General features: G+C 46.2%; 3 protein-coding genes across 5 annotated transcripts; 1 reads left to right on the plus strand and 2 right to left on the minus strand.

Moving 5' to 3' along the window:
- Positions 1 to 2,593: 2,593 nt before the first annotated feature.
- Positions 2,594 to 7,394, minus strand: nol9 (nucleolar protein 9). Its single transcript, XM_067239980.1, has 13 exons — positions 7,247 to 7,394; positions 6,384 to 6,964; positions 6,039 to 6,261; positions 5,767 to 5,897; positions 5,293 to 5,434; positions 5,070 to 5,166; positions 4,753 to 4,850; positions 4,494 to 4,655; positions 4,129 to 4,381; positions 3,874 to 3,988; positions 3,586 to 3,760; positions 3,304 to 3,437; positions 2,594 to 3,148 (listed from the first exon to the last, which is right to left on the minus strand). The coding sequence occupies exons 2-13, from the start codon at positions 6,894 to 6,896 to the stop codon at positions 3,017 to 3,019; spliced, it is 2,175 nt and encodes a 724-aa protein (XP_067096081.1). The 5' UTR covers positions 6,897 to 6,964; positions 7,247 to 7,394; the 3' UTR covers positions 2,594 to 3,016.
- A 729-nt stretch (positions 7,395 to 8,123) lies between these two features.
- zbtb48 (zinc finger and BTB domain containing 48) lies at positions 8,124 to 12,509 on the plus strand. Its single transcript, XM_067239788.1, has 11 exons — positions 8,124 to 8,245; positions 8,607 to 9,399; positions 9,532 to 9,806; positions 9,915 to 10,020; positions 10,198 to 10,290; positions 10,398 to 10,484; positions 10,670 to 10,824; positions 11,034 to 11,170; positions 11,288 to 11,452; positions 11,557 to 11,645; positions 11,756 to 12,509. Exons 2-11 carry the CDS (start codon positions 8,662 to 8,664, stop codon positions 12,068 to 12,070), a joined length of 2,160 nt encoding a protein of 719 aa, XP_067095889.1. The 5' UTR covers positions 8,124 to 8,245; positions 8,607 to 8,661; the 3' UTR covers positions 12,071 to 12,509.
- On the minus strand, positions 12,490 to 21,446 carry klhl21 (kelch-like family member 21). Of its 3 annotated transcripts, none has more exons than XM_067239790.1 (5): positions 21,325 to 21,446; positions 16,439 to 17,522; positions 14,951 to 15,356; positions 14,749 to 14,821; positions 12,490 to 14,111 (listed from the first exon to the last, which is right to left on the minus strand). In XM_067239790.1, the coding sequence occupies exons 2-5, from the start codon at positions 17,463 to 17,465 to the stop codon at positions 13,782 to 13,784; spliced, it is 1,836 nt and encodes a 611-aa protein (XP_067095891.1). In that variant the 5' UTR covers positions 17,466 to 17,522; positions 21,325 to 21,446; the 3' UTR covers positions 12,490 to 13,781. The 3 variants fall into 3 exon arrangements, with proteins under 3 accessions (XP_067095891.1, XP_067095892.1, XP_067095890.1); XM_067239791.1 differs by lacking the exon at positions 21,325 to 21,446 and adding an exon at positions 18,574 to 18,644; XM_067239789.1 differs by lacking the exon at positions 21,325 to 21,446 and adding an exon at positions 17,849 to 17,953.
- Positions 21,447 to 22,950: the final 1,504 nt, after the last annotated feature.

Below are 22,950 nucleotides of genomic sequence, written 5' to 3' on the forward strand. Positions count from 1 at the left end.
TGGCTGAAAGGCATTCTCCTCGACGACCTGAACCGAAAATATTACTCCAGCAGGCTGAGCATACCTTCTATTATCGGCTCTGAATTTACGATAAGCTTATCAATCGCCCATGTATTCTATCTTCTTTTAAATTACGGTTAAATGCTAGAAGTTGGCACCGTTATTCTCCGCCCTGTCCCGTCGTCAGTCGCTCCGGTTTTCAATAATCAAGCTCCTTTTCCATTCATTCAGGCAACCTGGACCTGCAAATGCTTTTTTCATTTGAAAGTTGTCACTGCTCTGCAGCTAGGGGCGCCAAGGAGCATCAGTATGTGCTCCTCTGATTTAGATGAATTCTGTTTTTTTATTCAGTCTGGTCCTCAGAAAGCGAATTTCATTACTGGTTGGGGATTGACAATTCACATGTTCCTCTCATTGGTAGAGGAGCTTTGGATCAGTGTTCACTTATGGGTCACTTCTATGCATCGTCTCAGTTTGGAGCTTAGATTGGACTCTATTGTCTGATAATGATGACGTGCTCGCGTTCTATTGTCCCTGTGTTTATTATGCATGCTTTCACAAACTAACATTCACTTCTTGTGGGGTTGGCTCTTTGTATTTAAACCGATATACAAGTGTCCCATAGGATTCAGAGAGAATGGTGCTGGTAAAAAAGGAGACAACCTCCCTCATAATTTGTCCAAGGCACAGTAGAGAAAGCCAAGAATCATCTTGTTTTGGTCTCAGGCAGGTGGTATCCATACTTGTATGCCTTGTAGTCACAGCCAACCTTAGAGCTGCGTCTGCCAGGTGCACCATATGTGGAAAATAAAAATGTCTTAAAGGAACCCTTTATCCCTCCATTTTGTCTGAGAGTCCCAAATCAAAACTTCAAGGGCTTAAGTGACCAATCCCACTTTCCCCTTATTTAAGAGTCACTCATTTGTCTGGTACTTCAGTGGTATGCATTATTTAAGGAAGAGGGCCACTTTGTCAACACTTTCAGACTGTTTACTGAATGAGACATTGTTATGCATGTCATTTGGCTCAATCAAATACTATAACCCTGAATGTTTATTACTGTGAATTACTTAGTTATTGTTGATTATTTTACTGCTGTAGATGGTGGGCTAATTGAAGGCAGAGGTAAGGTTCACTAGGTGATGAATTGACCATTGACATAGAAAAAAAATGCCCTAATGCGGTTGCAAACCCTCATTTACACATTAACACCAAGTCCCATTTATATTCACTGTGACAAACTATCCTCTGGTTTAGTCTACAGATGTAACAGAACTCATCAAACAAACGCTGTGTGTTTATTATGGGGTGTTCAGCTGTATTTGGACTGTCTGGATGGGACCTCCAGCCAGGGGGATCTGTCTTTGGGTTGCATGAGCTGGGGACAACGTCTGCCCTGAGAAGGATGAAACAATGAAGCTGCTCTATGCTGCTGGGCTTGTTTGTATGCCCCCACCCTCAACAAAGGGGTGGGAAATGGTGAACAAAACAAAGCAAGAGGGCAGATAGGGGGTGTTGAGTAGCCCACTTAACAAATTAGCAAGTCTCAACAGGGTGAATGCATGTTCACAGCACTACAAGTGCTTGTAAATTCTTGAAGTGAAAAAAGTAAATAACCATGGAATTTACCATATTTGAGGATGAGTTCTTAAAGGATGAGCTCATGGTTTGCATTTTTAGGCAATGCAAGGAAACATTGTATCATCCACCTATAATTTGTCAAATAAGCACATTGCCAGCTTCATATTTTGGCCTGTAGTCTATGCTTGTACTGGTTTTTCTTAGTGTTGATGCATCCAATATATAAGATTTACATAACACTGCCCCCTAGAGAACTAGAAAGGTCAAACAGGAGTGAAGTTGACATTGGGAAATATTGATGAGAACTTTATTTCACTCCCTAAAATTGGTCCAAATACGATCAGCTCACAGTGTCCCTTATAACACAATATGTTTACTCATGATCAGGATTTTTAGATAAAATATCTGCAGTCCATTTCCTAAATGGAAGAATAATGTTCATAAGGTGAAGAAGGAAGGCAGATGGGAATGAAGTCTAAACCATTAGTTGGGTAGGATTCCAGGAGTTGGCACAGTCCTTTTCTGTTGTTTACATTTTTACATTTAGTCATTTTAGCAGATGAATGAGGAATCGAACTGGCAACCTTCAGATTACTAGCCCGATTCCCTAACGGCTCAGCCACCTGACTCCCCCCTGTTGTGAGCTCTAACATGGATAATCTGATAACTTGGTATGCTATCCAGTGGCTCCTTACAATGCATCAAGTACCAACAGTCCACTGGTTAATAGATATTACCGTGGTAAATTGGTTTAAAGGGACAATATTTTAACATTACAATTATACATTCACAAACAAATACACAAATTCCTACAAGTAGAGCTACATTTACCAACCAAGAGCTCCAAGGATGGAGTAAAACTGCTTGATGCTGGTCACAAGGGTTTTTCATAACATTTCAGAAAGTGTGTGGAAGCTATTTTACGTATTAATAAATTATTCGGCTCGACTTCCTAAACACATCTGAATGGTCAGATTAACCAAAGCAAAGAAACTCACATTGACAAGAAAACTTCACCTTGTCAACAACAAATCTTTAATTTCTGACAGTGTATACAATCGTTGTTTGCTTTGGAATGTCTCTCCAATTGACATCAAACACAGAGATATGACTGTATATGTTGGAATTGTCCATAAGATATAAAACAACTTGTAACTGTATGTATTGAATATCGCCATAAAAATATGTTTTCAGGGCATTGAAAACAAGGAACATCTTCATGATCCCAATGCAGTTACATGAGTGATCTGGCCTATTAGAGCCAGCTTGACGAAAGTCTGGTCTGGGCTGCTTGTCTGAAGTCAGTAATTCAGAAGTCTGATCCTGAATTGCGCCCTTTGTTCTGTACATTCAACAGCAACTGTTGCCGTGGTGTTGGAAGTCAGTAAACAAGACAGGTAAAAAAAAATCAGAGGTCAACTCTTCTCAGAAAAAATCACTTTGCATTGCTGGGAAACTGTGTGTGGCCAGGCCTTGTGAGTCCCTTGTACACATGAAGTTTCCCAGCTCCGGCAAGCTCAAAGCTGTAGTCTGTTGTCAGATAGGGGGCCTCTCCCTCGATGCCAGGCTGCAACAGTGCCAAAATAAACAAACAATGCATTGATAAAATGATTAAGAGGGAGCAAATATACAAATAAATAAAATAAGTTTAATAAAAGTAATATTTAAATATAGTATAAAGTGAGCTATACAAGGGTATGAGAGGGCTTGTGTTCTCCTTACTTGATCTTTGAAGAGCGCGTGGGGGAGGGAGACCCCTCCCAACAGCAGGCAGTTGACCTGCCGCAGGACAGAGGGGGCCACGGGGGTGATGATGAAGTACAGACCCCGCGCCATGTCGACCCCCCGAAGGACACCTGGGGGGCAGAGAGAACGTTAGAGGCTCCAATTCTCTTCTTTCATTCAGCTCAGGATTCAGCGGTGGTACGCATCCGATCGAATATTTGAACACTCCAGAAAGGGAATATTTATTTAACAGTGAGGGTTTGAAAGCAGAACTCGTACCAAGGCCAACACAGGGGCAGACGGGGGTTTGGGAGAGGAGGACTGGACCCCCCTTGCCTGCTACCCTCTCCCCCAGGCAGCACAGGCCCACCAGACTGGCGTTGGCTGCGTAGAGGATGTGTTTGGGCGCCACCTCACAATGGGTCACACCTAGAGCCACGGCAGAGTGTGGCACCTGCCAAGACAGGACGCACTGGAATGAGCTGACGGAGTGGTTGAGGAAACACAGGCCTACCGCACAGGAAGGGTATACGGTTTGTTAACGAGTGCATTCTAGGGGAGTGTTACCTGGAAGGGGGTGAGGCAGTGTATGGGTAGGACAGGGCCTGGGTCTGGGGACTGCAGCTTGCTCAGGTATCCCAGCAGGCACAGTTCTCTAAGCTCGTTACTGCGCTGGTATCTCCTGTAGGATAGGACAGCGCCACACGACAGAGTAAAACCGGGGGAAGCTTTTATCCAAAGCGGTTGAGGTTCATTCTCTGCAAAGTGCCAAATGTCCATGACAGCGTAGGTTAATAGGTCGGACGCTGGTTGGACACTTACGATTTGCCAGCTTTTCCAGCTCCTTCATATGTCGACAGGACGGGAAGGTGGGTGTAGCTGCGAAGGGCACAGCTGCTCCCAGGGTCCTCTCCTAGAGCCGACTGGGCAGGGGGGTGTGTTTGCCAGCCATGCAGTGAGCGCAGGACGTCAGGCGTCAGGGCAGGGCACTGAGTGTTCGACCCATAGCCCAGCTGCACCACGTGAGACACGGAGAAAAAACGGATCATATCCACCAGCAGCTGGAGCCCAAAACCTAAACACAAGCACAGGTGACCTTCAGCGGGAATAACCGAGGTGAATTCACACAGCCACTCGACAACACGATTTTACAGGGACTGACTCTTCCATGGCAGTGTGAAACTGACCCTTGACCCAGCCCATAGTGTTGATGATTATGGGTGAGTCTCTGGTGTACGAGCGCCACAGCGACTTGATGGACTCCAGATAGCGGTCCAGGTCAGTCTGACAGTTGGACTGTCCATAGAAGATCATATGATCTGGGATGCACTGATGTGTAAAGGGAGGACCTGTAAACCCAACCGTCAACAACAGTCAGAGTGGACATTACAACCAGCCATGCACAGATCAGAAATACTGGTTATAAGGAAGACTCGGACATCATACCCAGAAGTGGCTCTCTGATGGTGGACAGAGAGAGGCAGCCTGGTGGGGTCAGCTCTGTCTGGCCCAGGTCACACTCCAGGTATTCCACACTTGCAGTGCTGCAAATACACACGCGTATTAGCGAACACATTTACAGCCAGCTTCAGTACAGTCTGAACCACAGTGGGTAAATAATGAAGTGGGTTCTGTGGCCAAGGAATTTTTTCTCTCCATCATATTCAACAGGGTTAAACCCCTCTTATTCCAGAAGGTATAATGGGGTAGATGAAATATGTTTCTGAGAAAACCTCTGCAGTCACTCAGTAGGTGGCACTCACTGGTTCAGTAAAGTGTTGATAAGGTGGCGGTTGAAGGTGGACTTCCCAGTGTTCTGAGGACCGCAAACAAGAATAACTGGACAGCCGTCTAGCTCCTCTGCGGAGGTAAAAGTCAGTCAGTTCATCAGGGTCAAACATCTCAGGCTCCATGAAGGTTTACTAACACACAAAACTCTTGACCTAGCCCTAAATGGTATCAGACTAGCATTTAGATGGTGTTTACCTGAACAGGCAGTGATCAGTGTGTTGAGAGAATCCCTGTAGCTCCGCGACATCACCAGACTCTCTGTAGTGCTGCGAAGTGGAACCACGCCTGTGCCATTAAGAGGCGTATCCAGCATGGCCGACATATCCTGGAGGTCCTTCTGCAAAACCAAACAACAAAATGAAGACACACCAGCTTAAGAATCTGCATTTACATTTAGTCATTTTAGCAGGCGCTCTTATCCAGAGCGACTTACAGTAAGTACAGGGACATTCCCCGAAGCAAGTAGGGTGATGTGCCTTTCCCAAGGACATAACATCATTTGGCACAGCCGGGAATCGAACTGGCAACCTTCAGATTACTAGCCCGACTCCCTCACCGCTCAGCCATCTGACTCCCTTATATCTGTAGTCAGCCCCCAGTAGAGGCTTTGCCCCAGGCAGAAGAGGGAGCCAGCGCACTATAAATGATTGAGCACATTTGTCAACTAACCGCACTGAGTTCAAACAGCTCGCTGAGCTCAGGCAGACTCTGCAGGAAGCGGGTGAGAGGGGTGTCCAGGGGCTCCAACAGGATAACACAGGAGCCAGAGTCCACCTCGCTTAACAGCCTCTTCCGGGGCTCTGGATCCATTCAAAGTTGGCAAAGGAAAAAGTGTCAAGAGGAAATGTGAGTTAGCACTGCATTTCACTTATTTCTACACAGGAGATCTGGAAAGAATCAATGATACTACGTCCGAGGTGTCTCTTTTTCTGTGATCATACCTAATGACAGGTACTTGCGGACTGTGGCTTTTGCCTCTAGACGGCCCTCCTTTGTGTTCTTGTTGGGGTTAGAGCAGTCGCCCAAGGCTGTGATAGTGAGTGGGCAATGTGAGGATGGAGAGAACAAGGGGTACGACTGCTGACCCTCCTCAATAGTGAATCCTAGCACCTCAACCCGACCATACAGGCAGGTCAGGAGACACTTTCCCCGGAAACACAAGGTCTGGAAAAAGACAGATAAAGGCTACATTTAAAAACACAGCTGGAAAATGCATGATCCAAAATAGGAAGCAGTTTGACATAGCATAGAAGAAAGCCAGGGATGGGTGTATAGGAAGGACCTACCTGGCCTGGCTGCATGACCAACACTGTGCGGTTGTGGGCATGGTCGCGCTCTGCACAATAGTGAAATGTCTCCTCATTCAGCTCGCCAGATGCAACTCTGGCGGATCCTGCAGCCTCTTGACCATTAGCAGCCTCAACGCCATTCTGAAGAACAGACTGTGCAAAGGAACTCCAGTCCTGAGAGTCCTCTGAGTCACTATCTGGTTTCAATCCTGTCCTTCCATTTGTTAGAGGATGAAAATGAGTTCTCTCACCAGCATGGTTTTTGACCTGTTTAGAGCAGACAGCCTTTGCTTTCTTCTTCAAACGCTTAAGGCCGGTCTTCTTGTTGGCAGCTATTGATGCTTTAGCAGATATCTGTTGTTCTAGTTTGGCCATGGCAGCCCCTGGGCTGGTGCTGGGAGAGTCTGGGGTGATGACTCTGCTGCGTTTGAACCACTTGTTGTTACACTGCTGCTTTGCAGGGTTTCTGGACCTCTGCTGGGGTCCGGATGCTGATTTGTTTACCTTCATGATACCACAGATGTTCAGGTAGCTACTGTGAGCTAACTAACGTTGGTGAAGAGAGAACGGGGGGAACCCTGTAGAACGATAATGAGAGCATTTCAGACGTTTAGCTGCGTTCACTTTCCTGGCTATCTAAGCTCGACATTCTAGTGCTTAGTAGCTAGTTAGCTGGTTCACAGATTAAATAATAGATTACCATCAATACGTTATTTACGTTGCTAGTTGGATTGTATAATTCATTATATAACCACTTCTGAGGTTCCTAAAGCTGATGTCAATGTGTGTAAGCAGCTGAATCCGTTAGCTTGAAACTAGCTAGCTAGCTAGCAACTACCGCCCAGGTACCAAGAACTTACCCCCCGATTAGAAAACAAAAGTTGGAATTCCGTTACTTGTACAGTATCGCTGTAAAGTATTGCTTTTTAGGATTGATGCCCAATATAATATACACATTGAATACTTTTGTGGCTTGTTTGCTAACTGCTGCTTTCACCATGTGTACGATTGACTGAGCCACCACCAGCGGCATGTCTAAATGCTATAGCTAGCTAGATTTATTTGGCCAACCGTTTTCGTCACATGGTTTACTGTATGGCTGGCCAGTTTTCTCGAATTGATATAACCTAGCAGTTATTAGTTAATCAAATATAGGTTGATTTTTGATGTTATTGATGTGTACATAAGTACATAGTTATTTAATAATTTACAAGTAAAGCAAACATCTTTTTCAATAAAAACATGATTAAATGGACGACACGATGCACAGTTACAACGGAGTTCATGGACGTACTTGGACGTAGAAATACTTCAAGCTCTTTCAGTACAGCGCCCCCTGCACTCAAAGTAGCTTACTATATATTGGAATGGATTTGGGGCATCGTAGTGAATAATCGTGTCTAGTTTAATCATAATTTTCTAGCTTGCACCGACCTCATCTGATGCAATAGTGAATCATTAGGCAACTTTTGTGAAGACTAAAGAGTGGTTGTTGCAATGGTGCCTAGCCTGGAGTCGACGGCGAATCATATAATTTCTAGCAAATAAGTCTCAGCAACAGAACACAGTTTTCTTCAATGTTAAATTGTATCTGGTATTGAAAATATGACAGATGATCAATTGTGTAATGTTAAAAGTGCCCACACACACATGCTTCTACCCGCCATACCAGCAGTTACTGCGTGGATTGGACGTAAACGTCACATCCTTTTCCTTTATGGCAGTGCCCGTGGCCTAGTTGAAAATAAAGCAACATGGCTCATGTCCTTTTTCTTAATCTAGTCTAAGTAAAAAAGATTGTATGGCATTTTGCAATACCAAGAAACGAGAAGTAGTGAATTTCCAGCGTCCTGATAAAGGTGAGTCTTCTTTCGCTGGCATGTGCTGTTCTACGCATAACGCTCAGGGAGCGTCTTTAAAATATGTATAATGTGGTAAACGTAGAAGCGTAGATCGCTAATGGGGTTATAACAATTAGTGTTTCAACACAGTGTTCCCTACATCAACTCAGTTGATACTTTTAACAAAATGTTCACCCAAGTAGCCTATTTAAAATATGTTGAATTGAAAGCAACCTTGCTATCAAGCCCATTATAAAAGCAGTTGAACGTGTGTGGTTGACTATGGACACTACCAATAATATGATAAAGATATGCAGTTTTACAATCTTTACAAACTGATTATTAACATAAGCTCAATGACATTATTTTCCTAATTCAGCGTCTCACATTTTGAAGTAGCCCTTACCTAGGATTGGCAGACATTCAAGAGTGAGATGCTGGCCCAGGGGGTCGCCCATGCCCAGAGGGTGCTGTCATCTCTAAATCAGCAGAGGAAGTTAGGCCAGTTCTGTGATGCAATGCTGCGTGTAGGGCCTGGGGAGGCACAGCCTGTCCACCGCAACATCCTCGCCTGTTTTAGTCAACTGTTCCAGGAGTTTCAGTCAACCTCCACCCCATGCATGGAGGTCAGTCTACCCCTGGAGTGCTCTACTGATGGTCTTGAACTGGTCCTAGACTTCTTCTACACCGGGGAGCTAGATCTCAACTCTGTGAACATGGAGAAGGTGCAACAGGCTGCAGTCAGCCTCAGTGCTCCAGATGTAGTTGCTCTTTGTCAGCAGTTTGCAGCGGAGGCCACAGGTGTTCTAGTGGGACCTCAAAGTGCAGCAGAGGGCCACATTAAGTCTTCTATGGGGACTCCAACAACTATCCGTAAAAGGGGGAGGCCTAGAAAATCCACACTGGAGATCTGTATCGATTCCAAAACTGAAGAGATACCAGTATATGTCACGCAAGGTAGCGCCGATTCAGACACAACCACAATCACCACCATTACTCGCTCTGGGCGGAAAGTCAAGGGCCCCAGAAGACTTCTGGGTGAGGGCCCTGCCTCTGAGATCACTCCCCAGGGGAAAGCCAGCAGGGCGGGCCCACCACCTACGGATGAGAAGAGGGATGGCGTTGTGGAAAAGAACAACCAACGTCTTCCCCAGCCTGCTACTGAAAAAGAGGTAAAGCAATTGGCCCACCCAGAAAAAGACCTTCAAAGTATGGAGGTTTGAGACAACTGATATTTATTGGTTGTTTTGAGTATAGTTTGCAATAAAATTACACTGAGGTGGATATTGGATATGTTCTTTCAGGTGCCTGTACAGGAGGATGTGGTGAAGGATAAAGATGGCTTTGGTAACGACGATGGTGATGATAATGATCGTGGAGGTACTGATCTGTTTTATGAAGACTCAGATGAAGAGTACATGCCTCCAGCCAGTCCCACAGTCACTACTCGACGCAAGGGCAAGGCCATTGCTGATAAAAAAGAGAATGGAGAGGAAGACCGTTCCAAAACGGGGTCTGTCCAGTGTCCCACCTGCAAAAAGACATTTCGTAGTAAATACTACCTCAAAGTCCACAACAGGTATGCTTTGCAGACAGCCCTAAGCCTGTCAATCGCATTGTGTCTCTCAGTCACATATCGTGAGCTTGAGGGGTGTGTAGCCTCATTGTGAGTTTTTTTTTTTTACAGGCGTCACACAGGTGAAAAGCCGTTTGCTTGCACTAAGTGTGGACAGAGATACTTCAGGAAGGAGAATCTTCTGGAGCATGAGAGCAGAAATTGTGCAAAAATGATGGTGAGAGAAAATATATTAAGTGCTAAATTCATAAAAAGTAAATATTGACATCAAATAGTTTCTGGATCTGGACTGGGAAACAAACTCATTTCTTATCAATAGCAACTATATTGGATACATGTTGACATAGATGTTCATTTTGTGTAATTATTTAAAACATATTTAATATTTCCATAGGAACACCGTTGTCTGCTGTGCCCTTTGACATTTAAGAGGAGACAGGAACTGCGTTTGCATACAGTCTCTCATACAGGAGACATGCCCAATAAGGTGCACTCCAAAATCAGCACACAATGTAGTGAACATGCTAAGAAAATACTACAAATGTATATTCCAAGTTGTTTGATTTTGATTGAATTCATAATGACCTGTTTCAGTGTACAACATGCACAGAGCAGTTCATGCACAAGAGAGACTTGACAATTCACTTAATCAAGGTCCATGGCTTTCCTAAACCACACGCTGTAAGTGTTGAAATTAAGGTCATAACCTTAACTTAAAACTGTAAATACTTTTCTTTTTCATTGTCATTCATAGAATTCAAACCATAATTATTTCTTTATATTTAAATATAAATATGGTTTCTGTCATTTTATTCTGGGTACTTCTTCATCACTTAATGTACAACTGCTTGTTTTTTTATCCACAGTGCTCCGTGTGCCCCAAATGCTTCCTGTCCCGGACTGAGCTGCGCGTGCACGAGGCGTCCAAGCACCGGGGTGAGAAGCCGTTTGTGTGTGAGGAGTGTGGCCACCGAGCCTCCAGCAGAAATGGCCTCCAGATGCACATCAAAGCCATCCACAGGTATGGTAACAGTGTAGTGTTGTACATTACCCTATTCGAAAAGCTTTTTATAAAAAAGTCTCCATATTTGTTTATTATACTCCTTATCGGGTTGATTGTGCTTGTTTTACAGAATGTAAATCCCTTTTTAAAACGAAATGACCGGTGTACAAATCAAGTTATTCTTAAGTTCTGTGTAATACATCCACTCCATGTTGCTCACCTCACAGGAACGAGCGGCCGTTTGTTTGTGGGTTTTGTGGCCATGCGTTCACTCAGAAGGCCAACCTGAACATGCACGTCCGGGTCCACACAGGAGAGAAGCCCTATCAGTGTCATCTCTGTGGCAAGACCTTCAGGACCCAGGGTACCTTCTCTTGCTGCAGTCCTCCAACAGTCCTCTACAGGAGGCCATGTCACTCAAACACACAAATATAAATGTATCCATCCAACATTACATAACACTTTGTGTGTGTTTTTCCAGCCAGTCTAGACAAGCACAACCGTACCCACACTGGGGAGCGACCCTACAGCTGTGAGTTCTGTGAACAGCGCTTCACAGAGAAGGGCCCGCTCCTTCGCCACATTGCCAGCAAACACCAGGAGGGTCGGCCGCACTGCTGCAACATATGCAACAAGACATTTAAAGGTGAGTGGGGCCCTGCCGCTTGAAGAACTGTGTCCTGAGATGTTCCCATCTGAAAAACGGCCCGTGACTTAGTTTTTCTTTTGTGGCGTTGGCCCTTTACCCAGCTATCGAGCAACTCCGGGTCCACGTGCGTCGTCATAAAGGCATGAGGAAGTTTGAGTGTAAAGACTGTGGCTACAAGTTCACCAGACAGGTAGGCCAGGGAAGGAAATGTGTACTACTTCTGATGAAACAACCGACGTTCCCCAAACACACACAAGTGACCTCTTTGTGAGTCGACCTGTTTATTCACATGTTTAACAGGCTCACTTGCGGCGCCACTCCCAGATCCACATACGCGTGGACAACTACAACCCCCGCCAGAGGAGGCTGAGGAACCTGATCATCGAGGAGGTGGAGGGAGGCCAGAGTGAGGCCGACTCCTCCCAACCCACCGAGGAGACCAGCCTGGAGGACGCAGCAGCAGGGGCTGGCTCTGCCTCTCTCCCAGAGTCCTGTGACGACGTCCAGGTGATGATCCAGCCCAGCGCCCTGGAGCTGGAGGAAGTGGTGTCCAGCCAGAGCGTGACCCTGGGGGAGGTGGCACAGGGCTTCATAGTGCCTGCTGTCCTGGAGTAGAAGAGGCTGGCAGTGGTGGTGACTGAGCTGCAAGGAGCCACCTCAGAGCTAGGCTGCACATACAGACAGACACACACACACAAACAAAATAAGCCCTGTGTGCTAAAATTGCACACAGAGATTTGACTCCTCATTGGATGACTGCTTGCTTTCCCTAACGACTCCAGCCAGTGGCCAGTCAGTAGTCTCATTTAACCAAGCAAGATATTCTCCTGTTCAACGGACAATGTTGCTTCTGACCAGACTGTTCCTGGTTCACTGTAGCTCTTTTTTACAGTTATCTTTTTTTATTTTTTATGAAATGCATCATCATCTTGTGCAGTACATCATGTTATACAGATTAGCTGTATAGGCTGTGGAGAATGGGAATGGAGCCTTCTGTAAATACGTTCCCCTGCATCAAACCAATGACAGGCTGATTAAATAGACAGAAAAGTTATTCTGCCTGCAGTTTTATTTGGGATCCCACTTTAAGAATATCATCATCATCACACCCACACTTTCTTAAGGCAGATATATTTACACATGGATTCAGTAACAACTTGTATGAAAACGAAGAAGAAAAAAAAATTACACGCCATACTTGAAAGTACCATTATAATTTCAATGCAATGTTACACAAGAGGAAATTGAGAATGTTAGTAATTCCAGTTTTCATTACAGAAATATTGTGTCACCGGTAAATTCATATGTACCTGTGCTGTGATGCAACGGCCAAACAGTATCATTATCTAATTTACACAACATAACATAAATTCACTCATTTATAAATAAATGCAGAATCTCCAGATATAGGAAACATTACCTTAACCAAAGGTAACCAGTACTTCATGCAAACTAGATAGGTGTTTACTAAGTTAGTAATGCTAACTCTACTGCTGCCAGGTCTCCATGAACAGCACATACTGGGAGATAGTGAACATCCTCCCAGATCTTCTGTTAGTAGATTCATCAATCAATGTTCTCTCATTGTATCTGCAAAATGGATGATAATCCTCAATGTCAACCCAAGTTGTCTATTTGGTTAGTGCTCGACAAACATAAGTTTTGTATTTGCTTTTGGAATGTAAGGGGGACTAAGCTATTGATTTAGTTGTCTCTCACTCTACAGCTGACAAGTAGGTTGCAAGACCAAACCCAGTTGATTACATAGTATACAATCTATCCAAAACCACTATACTGCCATGCAGAAGTCCGTAAATGGGTATGTAGGGCTAACCCGGTAATGAGTTACCCAGCCAGTCTACAACATAGACTGTAACATACCCAGTCATTGAGATGAATCATCATGATCAATGACAGCCTGGCAGACAGAGTCAACTACGTGGAACTCACACAAAATAGATCCTGACCCTTCACAATGTCACTGTGCTCCTCCCACCGCCTAGCTTCAGTATCCTGACACGGTGTGTGTATTCACAGTAAACCTACCGCACTCGACACCCAGTAAACATCCATTCCCCACATTTGGAGTACAAGTAAACAAAGCGAGACACAAACCAAGAACCAATCCGATTGGACTGCGGGCGGGGATCGCTCGGGATTTCCCCCTCTGAAGTAGGAACGGCCTGTCGGACGCTTCTTTGCTGGGCGCTGCTGTTCAGACCTCTGCTTCAAGTCCAAGGGTGTCGTTTTCCTCACAAGGCTCTGCTTACTTGTTGGTATGTGGAATAGGTGTGAGGGTTCGAAACCAAGGTGGTGCCTCTGTCTCTCAGTGGGCTGCGTTGACATCTTGCTGCTGGTTGAGATTGTTGTTGTGATTTAGTAGCGCCTGATGGCGATGGTGCCTGTGGAGGTGGATGGCGTCGGCCTCCGGCACGTCGATGGGGTCGAAGGCGCTGGGCACCGAGGGCATGAACTGGCGGAAGATGCTGACGCTGCCGTGCCAGAAGGTGGGCTGGGGCAGGCGGCCCGCCGGGGTCCAGGTGCGCGTCGTGGGGTCGAACGCCTCCACCACGTCTGACAGCTCGAACGTGTTGTCGTAGCCACCAGACACAAACAGGCGGCCCCCCAGGGCAGCGACGCTCCCCCCCACATGGACCTGGGGAAAGGGGACAAGCTCACTGACACATCTGCAATGTAGAAACTAGCCACAACCTGCAAACGGAAACAACCGCCGTGTTTCCCACACATTCCCACAATAATTTGTGGCGGTGCGCCACAGAATCAACACCAGCCGCCACATATTGCGTTTCTTTCTTCTTTTCTTTTACCGCTATTTAAAACACGCAGTATTCGTTCAGCTGCATTTCCCTTCCCTGCTCTCCCTCCGTCTCTCTGTCACTCACATGTTTAAAAAAAAATCTTGCACTGAATGTTTGCTGCTTCAATCCAGATGAGTATTGAGAATTATTTTCCGCGATTGAAAAAGGCACATGTTGAGGATGAGGACCATGTCTCGCTCTCTTATAGGGTGTTAATTGTGTAGATTTTTGGTACGGCGTGTGGATTTTGTAGAGGTAAAAAAAATTGAATGGCGTATGAATTTTGTATAGGGTGTTAAATGTGTGGATTTTGGGTTGGGCGTGTGGATTTTGTGAAGGTGGATTCCCCCCCTCCCCCCGTGACCCCCCCCCACCCCCACCCCACCACAAATTGCTTTCCAATCTGTGGGAAACACTGAACCATATACAAAACAAATGCGGGTGAGAGCTGACATAGAACCTGCTGTCACATACCTGGGTCATGGGACTGATCTTGTCCCATTCGTTCTTCTGAGGGTTGTAAACATCCACTTCTGCCGAGTCATCTCTGAACGCCACAAAGAAACAAAACAACGAGTCACTCTTCTGCTCCAGCACGACCTATCAGAGGCTGACACACGGACACATCACTTTCCCTTTTAACCCCCCACCACCACCACCACCACCACCCCCTTACCGGACAAAGTAGATGAGGCCGTTCAGGGTCACGGTTTTAGGGGCAAAAGACCAGGGGGGCAGCTGGCCACAGCTGACCAGGGACCAGCGATTGGTGTCAGCGTCGTAGCCCTGGATGGCCATGGTTTCCTCCCCGGTCATGGAGCCGATGGCGTACAGGCGCCCCCTGCAGGTAGTGGTGGAGCAGTTGTCCATGGGGTGCAGCATGGGCGCCAGGGCCTCCCAGCAGTCCAGGGCATGGTCGTAGCGCTCCGTGCTGTCGGACGCCACCACGTACAGCTGGCCCTTCAGGACACACGAGCTGTGGTACTCCCGCGGCTTCAGCATGGGGGACACCTCCGTCCACTCGTTCACGCTCGAGTTGTAGCGCCACACGCCGTCGTAGAGGCGCGAGCCGTCCGAACCACCTGACCCGCAAACCGAGGGAAGGCGTCAATGTAGAGAAAAGCTCATCTCTTACTTTAGAATTGGCATTCTAATCGTGTCCCATGTCTAACTCATAGCTAGGTCTGTGGCATGTGTTGCCACATTGTTCCCCTGGCTGTTCTGGGGTGGCTCATTCCTTTCTCTTTAACCTTCATACCTGTGGGGTCAGACGACTACTCCCCGGTCATGCAAACAGAGGGTTCAGATATCCCAGTTAAGTACGTGCTGTACAAACACAGCGGGCATGCAGTGTCAATCCAGCCTCTCAGTTTCCAGACATGGCGTGAGGTCTTCAGACGGCACGCGTGTTTATTTTCTGCGTGCGTGCGGTATGTACACGTTGGTTGAGGTTTTAGAAATGTCCTCACAAGGACACTGTACCAAAGGTAACGTGCTAAATCATCCTGCGGGCAGGAAGGTGGCCTTCATATGACTGATGCCGTCATGTGTTGGATGGAGCTTTGTTGTTCAGCTCGGCCAAGGTCGGCCTGTGTGCACCGCTCAAGATTTATGGCACTCATCACTGGCCTGCCAGAAATGCAGGCAACATGTGAAGGTCTGGGATGTTTCCTAAATGGCAGCGCTTGTCTTTTTACAGAGCGCTGAGGATGAAGATGAGGAGGATGATGGCCTGTCTGGGGCGGGCCACCCTACCCCAACCCACCCTACCCCACCCCACCCTACCCACCCTAGCTTTTCTCTCAGCTAGTCCTGTCACAGCACATCCTGCCCTCCCTCCCTCCCTCACCTCACTCCCTCTCATACATGAAGCCAGAGAGGCTGACTGCGGTTTATTTATAATCACACAGCCTGCCGTTTCATAAGAGCTACTGGCTGAGTTGTACACCGAAACTGAGACACACAGCAACCGTAACCAGTATACACCCCGTAACTTCTGTCTGTTAGGCCTGAAGTGGAACACCAGATGGGACTGCTAATGGCGAATGCAGATTTATAGAAGTATAAATGACCCTCAATCCTAGAGTTTGGATGCTCTCTATGTTTGTACTCAACCAGAAGTGTGTTCCAAGTGGTGTGTGTCTTTGGCTCGGATCCGACCTACCTGTGACATACATGTCGTTGCCTAGCGCCGCTATGCTGTAGCCTCCTCCCAGGTGATCTGGGAACTCAGCCAGGTAGCGCCACTGTCCGGTCTGAGGGTTGTAACAGTCCACGGTGACCAGCTCGTCGCAGTCCTGGTCACACCCCCCCACCACCACCAGGATCTCCGCCAGGCCCGTGGAGGGCCGCGGCCGCATGCGCTGGCAGGGCCGGTCGTGGCGGTCGTACTCGCAGGACTGGAAGCTGCGGGCCTCGCTGACCATGCGCAGGCAGGGGGGGGACAGGTAGACGAGCGGGTCGCTCTCCACGTGAGCAAGCAGGTAGAACCTGCGGACGAAGGGCAGCCGGACCTGCTGCAGCAGCTCAGGCCAGTAGTGCAGCCGGCGCTTGGGGTCGGCCTTCACCCAGCGCACCGCGATCTGATAGGCCGTCTCCTCCTTGTCCACGCACAGCCCGTCGTCCGAAATGAACTCCAGCAGCCGCTTCCACGGCAGGCGCTCAAAGTCCCGCCCTTTGGCCAGGTCCACGATGTTCTTCAGGACGTAACGGCGGGCGCTCGCCGCCAGGTCGCGGCAGGCGTAGGCCTCGGCAAAGTCCTGGATCTCCAGGCAGTTGGACACGTCCAGCCTCTGCTCCAGGAAGGCGCAGCACGCCTCCTTGACCGAGGGGAACTGGAACAGGTCGGCCGTCTTCAGCAGCAGGTCCACGTTGTCCTGGGTGACCGTGACCCGGCCCGTGTAACAGAAGTCCACCAGCAGGCCCAGCAGTTCGGCCGACACCTCGTGGAGGATCACCCGGTCCATGGCGCTCTCCCTCAGCGTGCCGGCGAACATGGCCCGGAAGTAGGTGCTGGCCGCCGCCAGCACGGTGCGGTGGCAGTGGAACTCCCGGCCCTCGGCACACAGCGTGACGTCGAAGAACTTGCGCTCGGCGCGGAGCTCGTGGATGCCCCGCAACAGGTTGAAGGCGTGGGCCGTGTCGAAGAAAGGCAGCGTGGACGGCTGCGTCTGGAGGGCAGGCTTCTCCATCACTCCTCCTCTGGGGAGATCTCTCTCTCTCTCTCAGGGATCAGAGTACTGGGGGATCTGTAAATGGACAAACGATAATTAGCCAATAATAATAATGATGATGGAGTCAATATGCCCAACTAAAATATTTTGAATATATTGACCAAAAACAACTTTCACGGTATATCTGTGAAAGGTAAACATAACCCATAATCATACGGCATTAGCATTGAGAATAGCTGCTACGGACGAGATAACAATCACTGCCGTTTCAAAAATGAAATACCTCGAAACCCCTTCAAGCAGTAACTGACCACATACACACCACAGACAGCTTGTCCTGTCTTATTTTCTTTCAAACAACAAAATCTCCAAAAAGCACCTTGTGCTCTGGCCCTTCCTACCTTAGGAGTTCTTCCAGTCGTGTCAACTAGGGAAGTGTCAGCAAGCAACGGTTTGCTTTGTTCTAGAAAGTGCGACGGCGGAGCTCTTGAGAGTAGGAGCAGCTCCACGTACGTGTTTAAAAAAGAGAGCCTGCCTGTGCTCCGGTTCTATAAATACACCAGCAGTGTCCATTTCCACTAGGGGGGGGGGGTGTTAGGGGGGGATGAGGGAGTACACCCAACACTGGGTGTACTATCACAGCAGGGACTGCATTAACGCTGCCCCCTCCCCCTCGTGCTCCTCCCACAGGCCGTCAGCCCCCCATGAGTAAGACCTGAGACATGAGCCAGCCCAGACCTGGGCCCCCTCAACGCCCCACCCAGACCCAAACACTGGGCTTCCTGTCAGCAGAACCACCAATCAGGTTATTAGAAAACACCAAAGTAACAACCTGCTCTTATTACCGCACAGCAAACAGCAATTATCAAGGAGTGAATGTTACAAACCTGATTTTAGGGAGTCATAATATTTGCAAGTCGGATCACAGCGCATTTTAAGACACTTTCAAACAAGCATAACATGAACTATATTTTATTCAGCAAAACTTTGACGTAGCCTACTTGTTTTGGGATAAACACCAAACAAAGTTTCCAGAAACAGTCACCTGCCGGAGGAATAAAACAGCTTTGACTGACTGTCAATACAATTTTGGGGGATTTGAGGTTAGATTTAGAGATTATCATACCGTTTTAAAAATACACTGCTGTCTTTTTACACTCTTGGATGGACAGTAAATCCATCTTCTTGTCATCCATGACAGAAGATACAACAAAAACACCATGCTGAGTAGCCCAGCTGACATTCCTCACCATGGTTCAACAATGCGGCCGCTGGTCCAGCTTGAGGGGGGATCAACTCTCTCCAAGGGCAGGCTGGGCCCCCAAAGGTTACCCTCCTCCCTAAGAACCCTAACCCTGCTTTAGGCACACATCCGCCAAATGTCTGGGAAAGGGATTTTTTGTCAGGTTAGAAGGGATGATTGCCTTTCCTTGCCAAGGGATGTGGTTCAATGGGGCTCTGAGTCAGTAAGGTCTGTGTGAGTCTAACCAAACTCTCATGATATTACTATACAAGGCAACCACTGAATTCTGGTTATGCAGGGAATTATGCATTGTGCATTATGTAAAATATATTTGAGCCTTTCTTGCCCGCAGGTGTAAATTAAGTTTCTCAAATAACACATCTTGGTAGTTAACTGACTGTAACAGAGAATGTAAATAGCCCAATTCCCAAAAATCCAGGAAGATTGAGCAACCTCCGGGCAGTTTGTTTACCAACTGGGCCCAAGAATAGCTGAAAACTTGATACTCTCAGAGCAAGAGAGGGGAGGAGAGCTGCAGAGGGAGAGAGAGGGAGAGAAAGGGAGAAAGGGAGAGAGAGGGAGCGATTGATGGAAAGAGAGAGTGAATACGGCAAGGTGGGTGGACAAACTGCCTGGTATGTGAAGGAACACAAGAGACTAGTGTGACAGACCCCATGTGACTACAACCTGCCCACACGAGGGGCGTGGGCTGTGCTAGCGAGCGGGAACACACGCTGCCCTCACCACGTAACAGTAGGAGCCTGTCTGGGCAGGAACTTCCCTCATGCTCTATAGTAATGCCAGTGACCTCCGAGGAGAAACCCCCACTTGCTCCTCTGACCAGGGCAACATGGTGACTCACTTGTCTTAATGCAGGCTCAGGGTCTACCAGTCACTGTGTATTTATGGCTAATGAGTTTGCTAGACTGGTAATGGCTGGGTTACTAGGTCTCCAGTCCTCTTCGGTGCACTTGTTGACACTACAAAATACCAGGAGCTTTACAGAGGCAAATCGGACTAATTAACATGATGGTGCAAATGCTAACACAGGTCAGCCATGTTCAGAGCCTTATCTGTTACTCTGTAAGTGCATTCTTGGTGGGGATTGGACTAGTAAACCTCTTGTAAGACACCAAATTTAAATTCATCGAATAGGCACTTTGCAAAAAATAACTAATTAGCACAAAGGGAAGACTATAAATTTAAAAAAAATTAAGAAAGAAAACTGTAATTACTCTGTAGAATTTCCTTTGAGATGATTATCTCCATGCAATGTATAACCTTCAGAAACAAGATTCATTACATCAGAACTCGTGGTTTTAAAAGCCCAATAATCCAGTGTGGGGAACGTTTCTTTGGAAGCAGCTTTATGTAAATGAGGGTAAATCTAAAACAGATGCAGCTGTTGTGAGCTCTCTTACTCAATACTGGGGTTTGCTAAATATCAAAACAACTTATGTTGCCACTTGCTGGTAAGATCTGGTTACTGCCATAGTCAACATTATCACATGCTGATTTAAAGCCTTACACTGGCACACTGCAGTTCAATGTATTATCCCTAAAATGAATCTGTGATGCATGCTTTTCTACTGATCTCCACCAACAAAGTCCTACTGAAAACTATAAAACTTACATGTCTTCCATCCAAGGACAACATTTATTTACTAACTCAGCGCTATCCGTTACTTACAAATAGCTGATTGTCTGGACTTGAGTGAAACTAATTCTGCCTAGCTAAAACTGAATCGACATTTTTTCAAACTGTTGGTCATCAGCAGGTCAATGCTGCACCTGGTAGGCATGTGTCCATGACAACACAGCTGCTCTGGAGCTGGTTCTTTCTTCAGTCCAACCAGCAAACTAGGGCAGAGAACCCATAGACTGGTGAGGCCAGTTAGAGCCCTGGTCCCACAAAGCTGTGCCTAGTGTGGCCATAAAAAGGCAGCCCAGGACAGCCCTGGTCACATTCCATCTGATGAAAGCCAGTAAGGGCCCTTAAACTGCAGTGCTACTGCAGAGCCAGATACAAGTGTGCAGAGTTGGAGGTCAAACCCCTGGTATGTTGGTGTCACACAGTCGTTTTAGGACACCAGATAATGTCGGTCACACAGCCGGTTACATATAACGTTTTAAGAAGCAAACCGGTGTCGGCTCTTACTATTGTAGGCTATTCTATTCAAACATTGGCGGGTTGAGTGCAAGTTAATTTTAAACGAGCCAAATGTAGCTTACACATGTTTTGTGACGACAATAAAGGCTAGGTGCTTGTAGAAGACCTTACTACTGAAACATGCAGCCGTTGATCAGGCCAAACATGCCTTATCAATATCTTACACTATGAGCAAAAAAATAAATCTGGGGAAATGCCTTGTTGAATGTGAATTCTGAGCACCGATTATTTTGTTTATCAACACTGAAACTACTTCACAGGTTAAATGAGTATAGACAGCTAGAACTACGCTATGGTGACACAATGGCCTATCGGGTTCTTACAGAAATGTATATTAATATTTCAAAAATAATGTATATGCTAAGCTGTCCAAAAAATCACTCAGTAACGTCTGCTTCTGCTGTTTACACGATGGGAAAACACGATACACGATTGATAAATCAAGTTAGAAGGGAATTACTTACCAAATCTATGGTGTTCGAGAGCAGAAACGTTTGCAGTTATGTTACAAAATGTAGCGATCTTTAGATTTTCAGTTTTAAGTGAAACTTTGATGTTGATATGACCAGTCTGTCCGCCATGACACTGCACGGCACAGTATTTCGAGACTCCTCATTGGCTATCAAGCGGACACTGGGGGTAAACACGTTTTCTATACCACGGTACACCGAATGGGTGGAGTTTTTGTCAACCCACTGTTGAATTGCTTTACAATACATACCCTTTTATGTAAGATGACACATGTATACAGTGCTAAGTTGCCTATCACTAGTAATAATGTAGCAATTTTTCTATTATATTTTGAACAATTTATTGAAATACTTGATCACATCCCAATGTGTGTGACAGTTGTCAATGTTTTGCTATACTACTGAAGGTTGCTTATAATAACAAATAAAATTTTTGTTTAATAATTGCAAATTAAAGGATACCATATAGCACAACACAATATTTTAGTACAAGGCCCTGTCACAAATATTGTACTAGTACTTTTACAGATTGTGTGTTGATTCCTAATACAGTTGGCAGTGACACATAAATAGCTCCAACCATGCCTCACGGCTCTGTCAAAAATTCAAAGGAGTGTGAGAAGAAATTCAAACTGACAGATTCAGCCCAGTGGGAACTGGTGCAAGACGCAAAGAATGACATCAACCAACTTCTTCACCCTCCACCATTGGGTCTCTGAGTGTAATGTTTGAGCAAAGCTCTGGTGATTTTAACTATGGGATGATTGGTTAAAGGGCATCAGATGGAGAAATCCGTCAGGAAGCCATATATGTAAATGATGTCATTGAATCATCCTCTTCTACCTCCAGTCCTCTGGGTGGATGGACATACTCCTACATCATCTAATTAATGCTTGGACTTCAACCAGGCCTCATTAACTTGAGCTGTCTCCCAAGGCCCTGACGAAATAAATATTTATTCTGACAATATCTCTGTTTAAAGGAACATCTACAATGTAATTTTGGCCAAGAATCTTTACCCCAAAAATGTGCCTCTTCTAATTTCGCATGATTCGTACACAGGTATGATGTCAACTAAATGAGAAAGGTTATCCTGTCAAATTAATGTTTATGATAGTTAGTCAATTCATGTTTTTAATTATTCAAGTTAGGTGTTAGTTACCACTTAAGTGGTACAAACAATGATGTTTTGAATAGCTCTAATTCATGAGGTGGATAAGGAGCAAACAGGAGTGAGATGTGGGTCTGAAATCTAAAATAAACATGGAAATCCCCATTGCAGTGGAATTAAAACTGGCCTCAGAATGAACTTTCCCTGGCCTCGTAAATCCTTCAGGCAGTGCACCACAGACCTGGGAAATGCTGACAGGCTTAAAGACACATTGATTACTTTATAACTTCGGGCTCACTATTGACTGCATATGCTAAAATCACAAGGATTTAGTACAATACATGATATTATTTATGTAGTGACTTTTTGTTTAAAAAGTACAATTCTACATGTATTGTACTATAATTATATAATTTAAAATGTTTTTACATATTGCTTCAATAATAAAATGTGATAGAGTTAATACGGAATAGGGAGTCAGGTGGCTGAGCGGTGAGGGAGTCGGACTA

Source organism: Osmerus mordax, chromosome 7 (genome assembly GCF_038355195.1).
Source record: "Osmerus mordax isolate fOsmMor3 chromosome 7, fOsmMor3.pri, whole genome shotgun sequence".
Taxonomy (NCBI): domain Eukaryota; kingdom Metazoa; phylum Chordata; class Actinopteri; order Osmeriformes; family Osmeridae; genus Osmerus; species Osmerus mordax.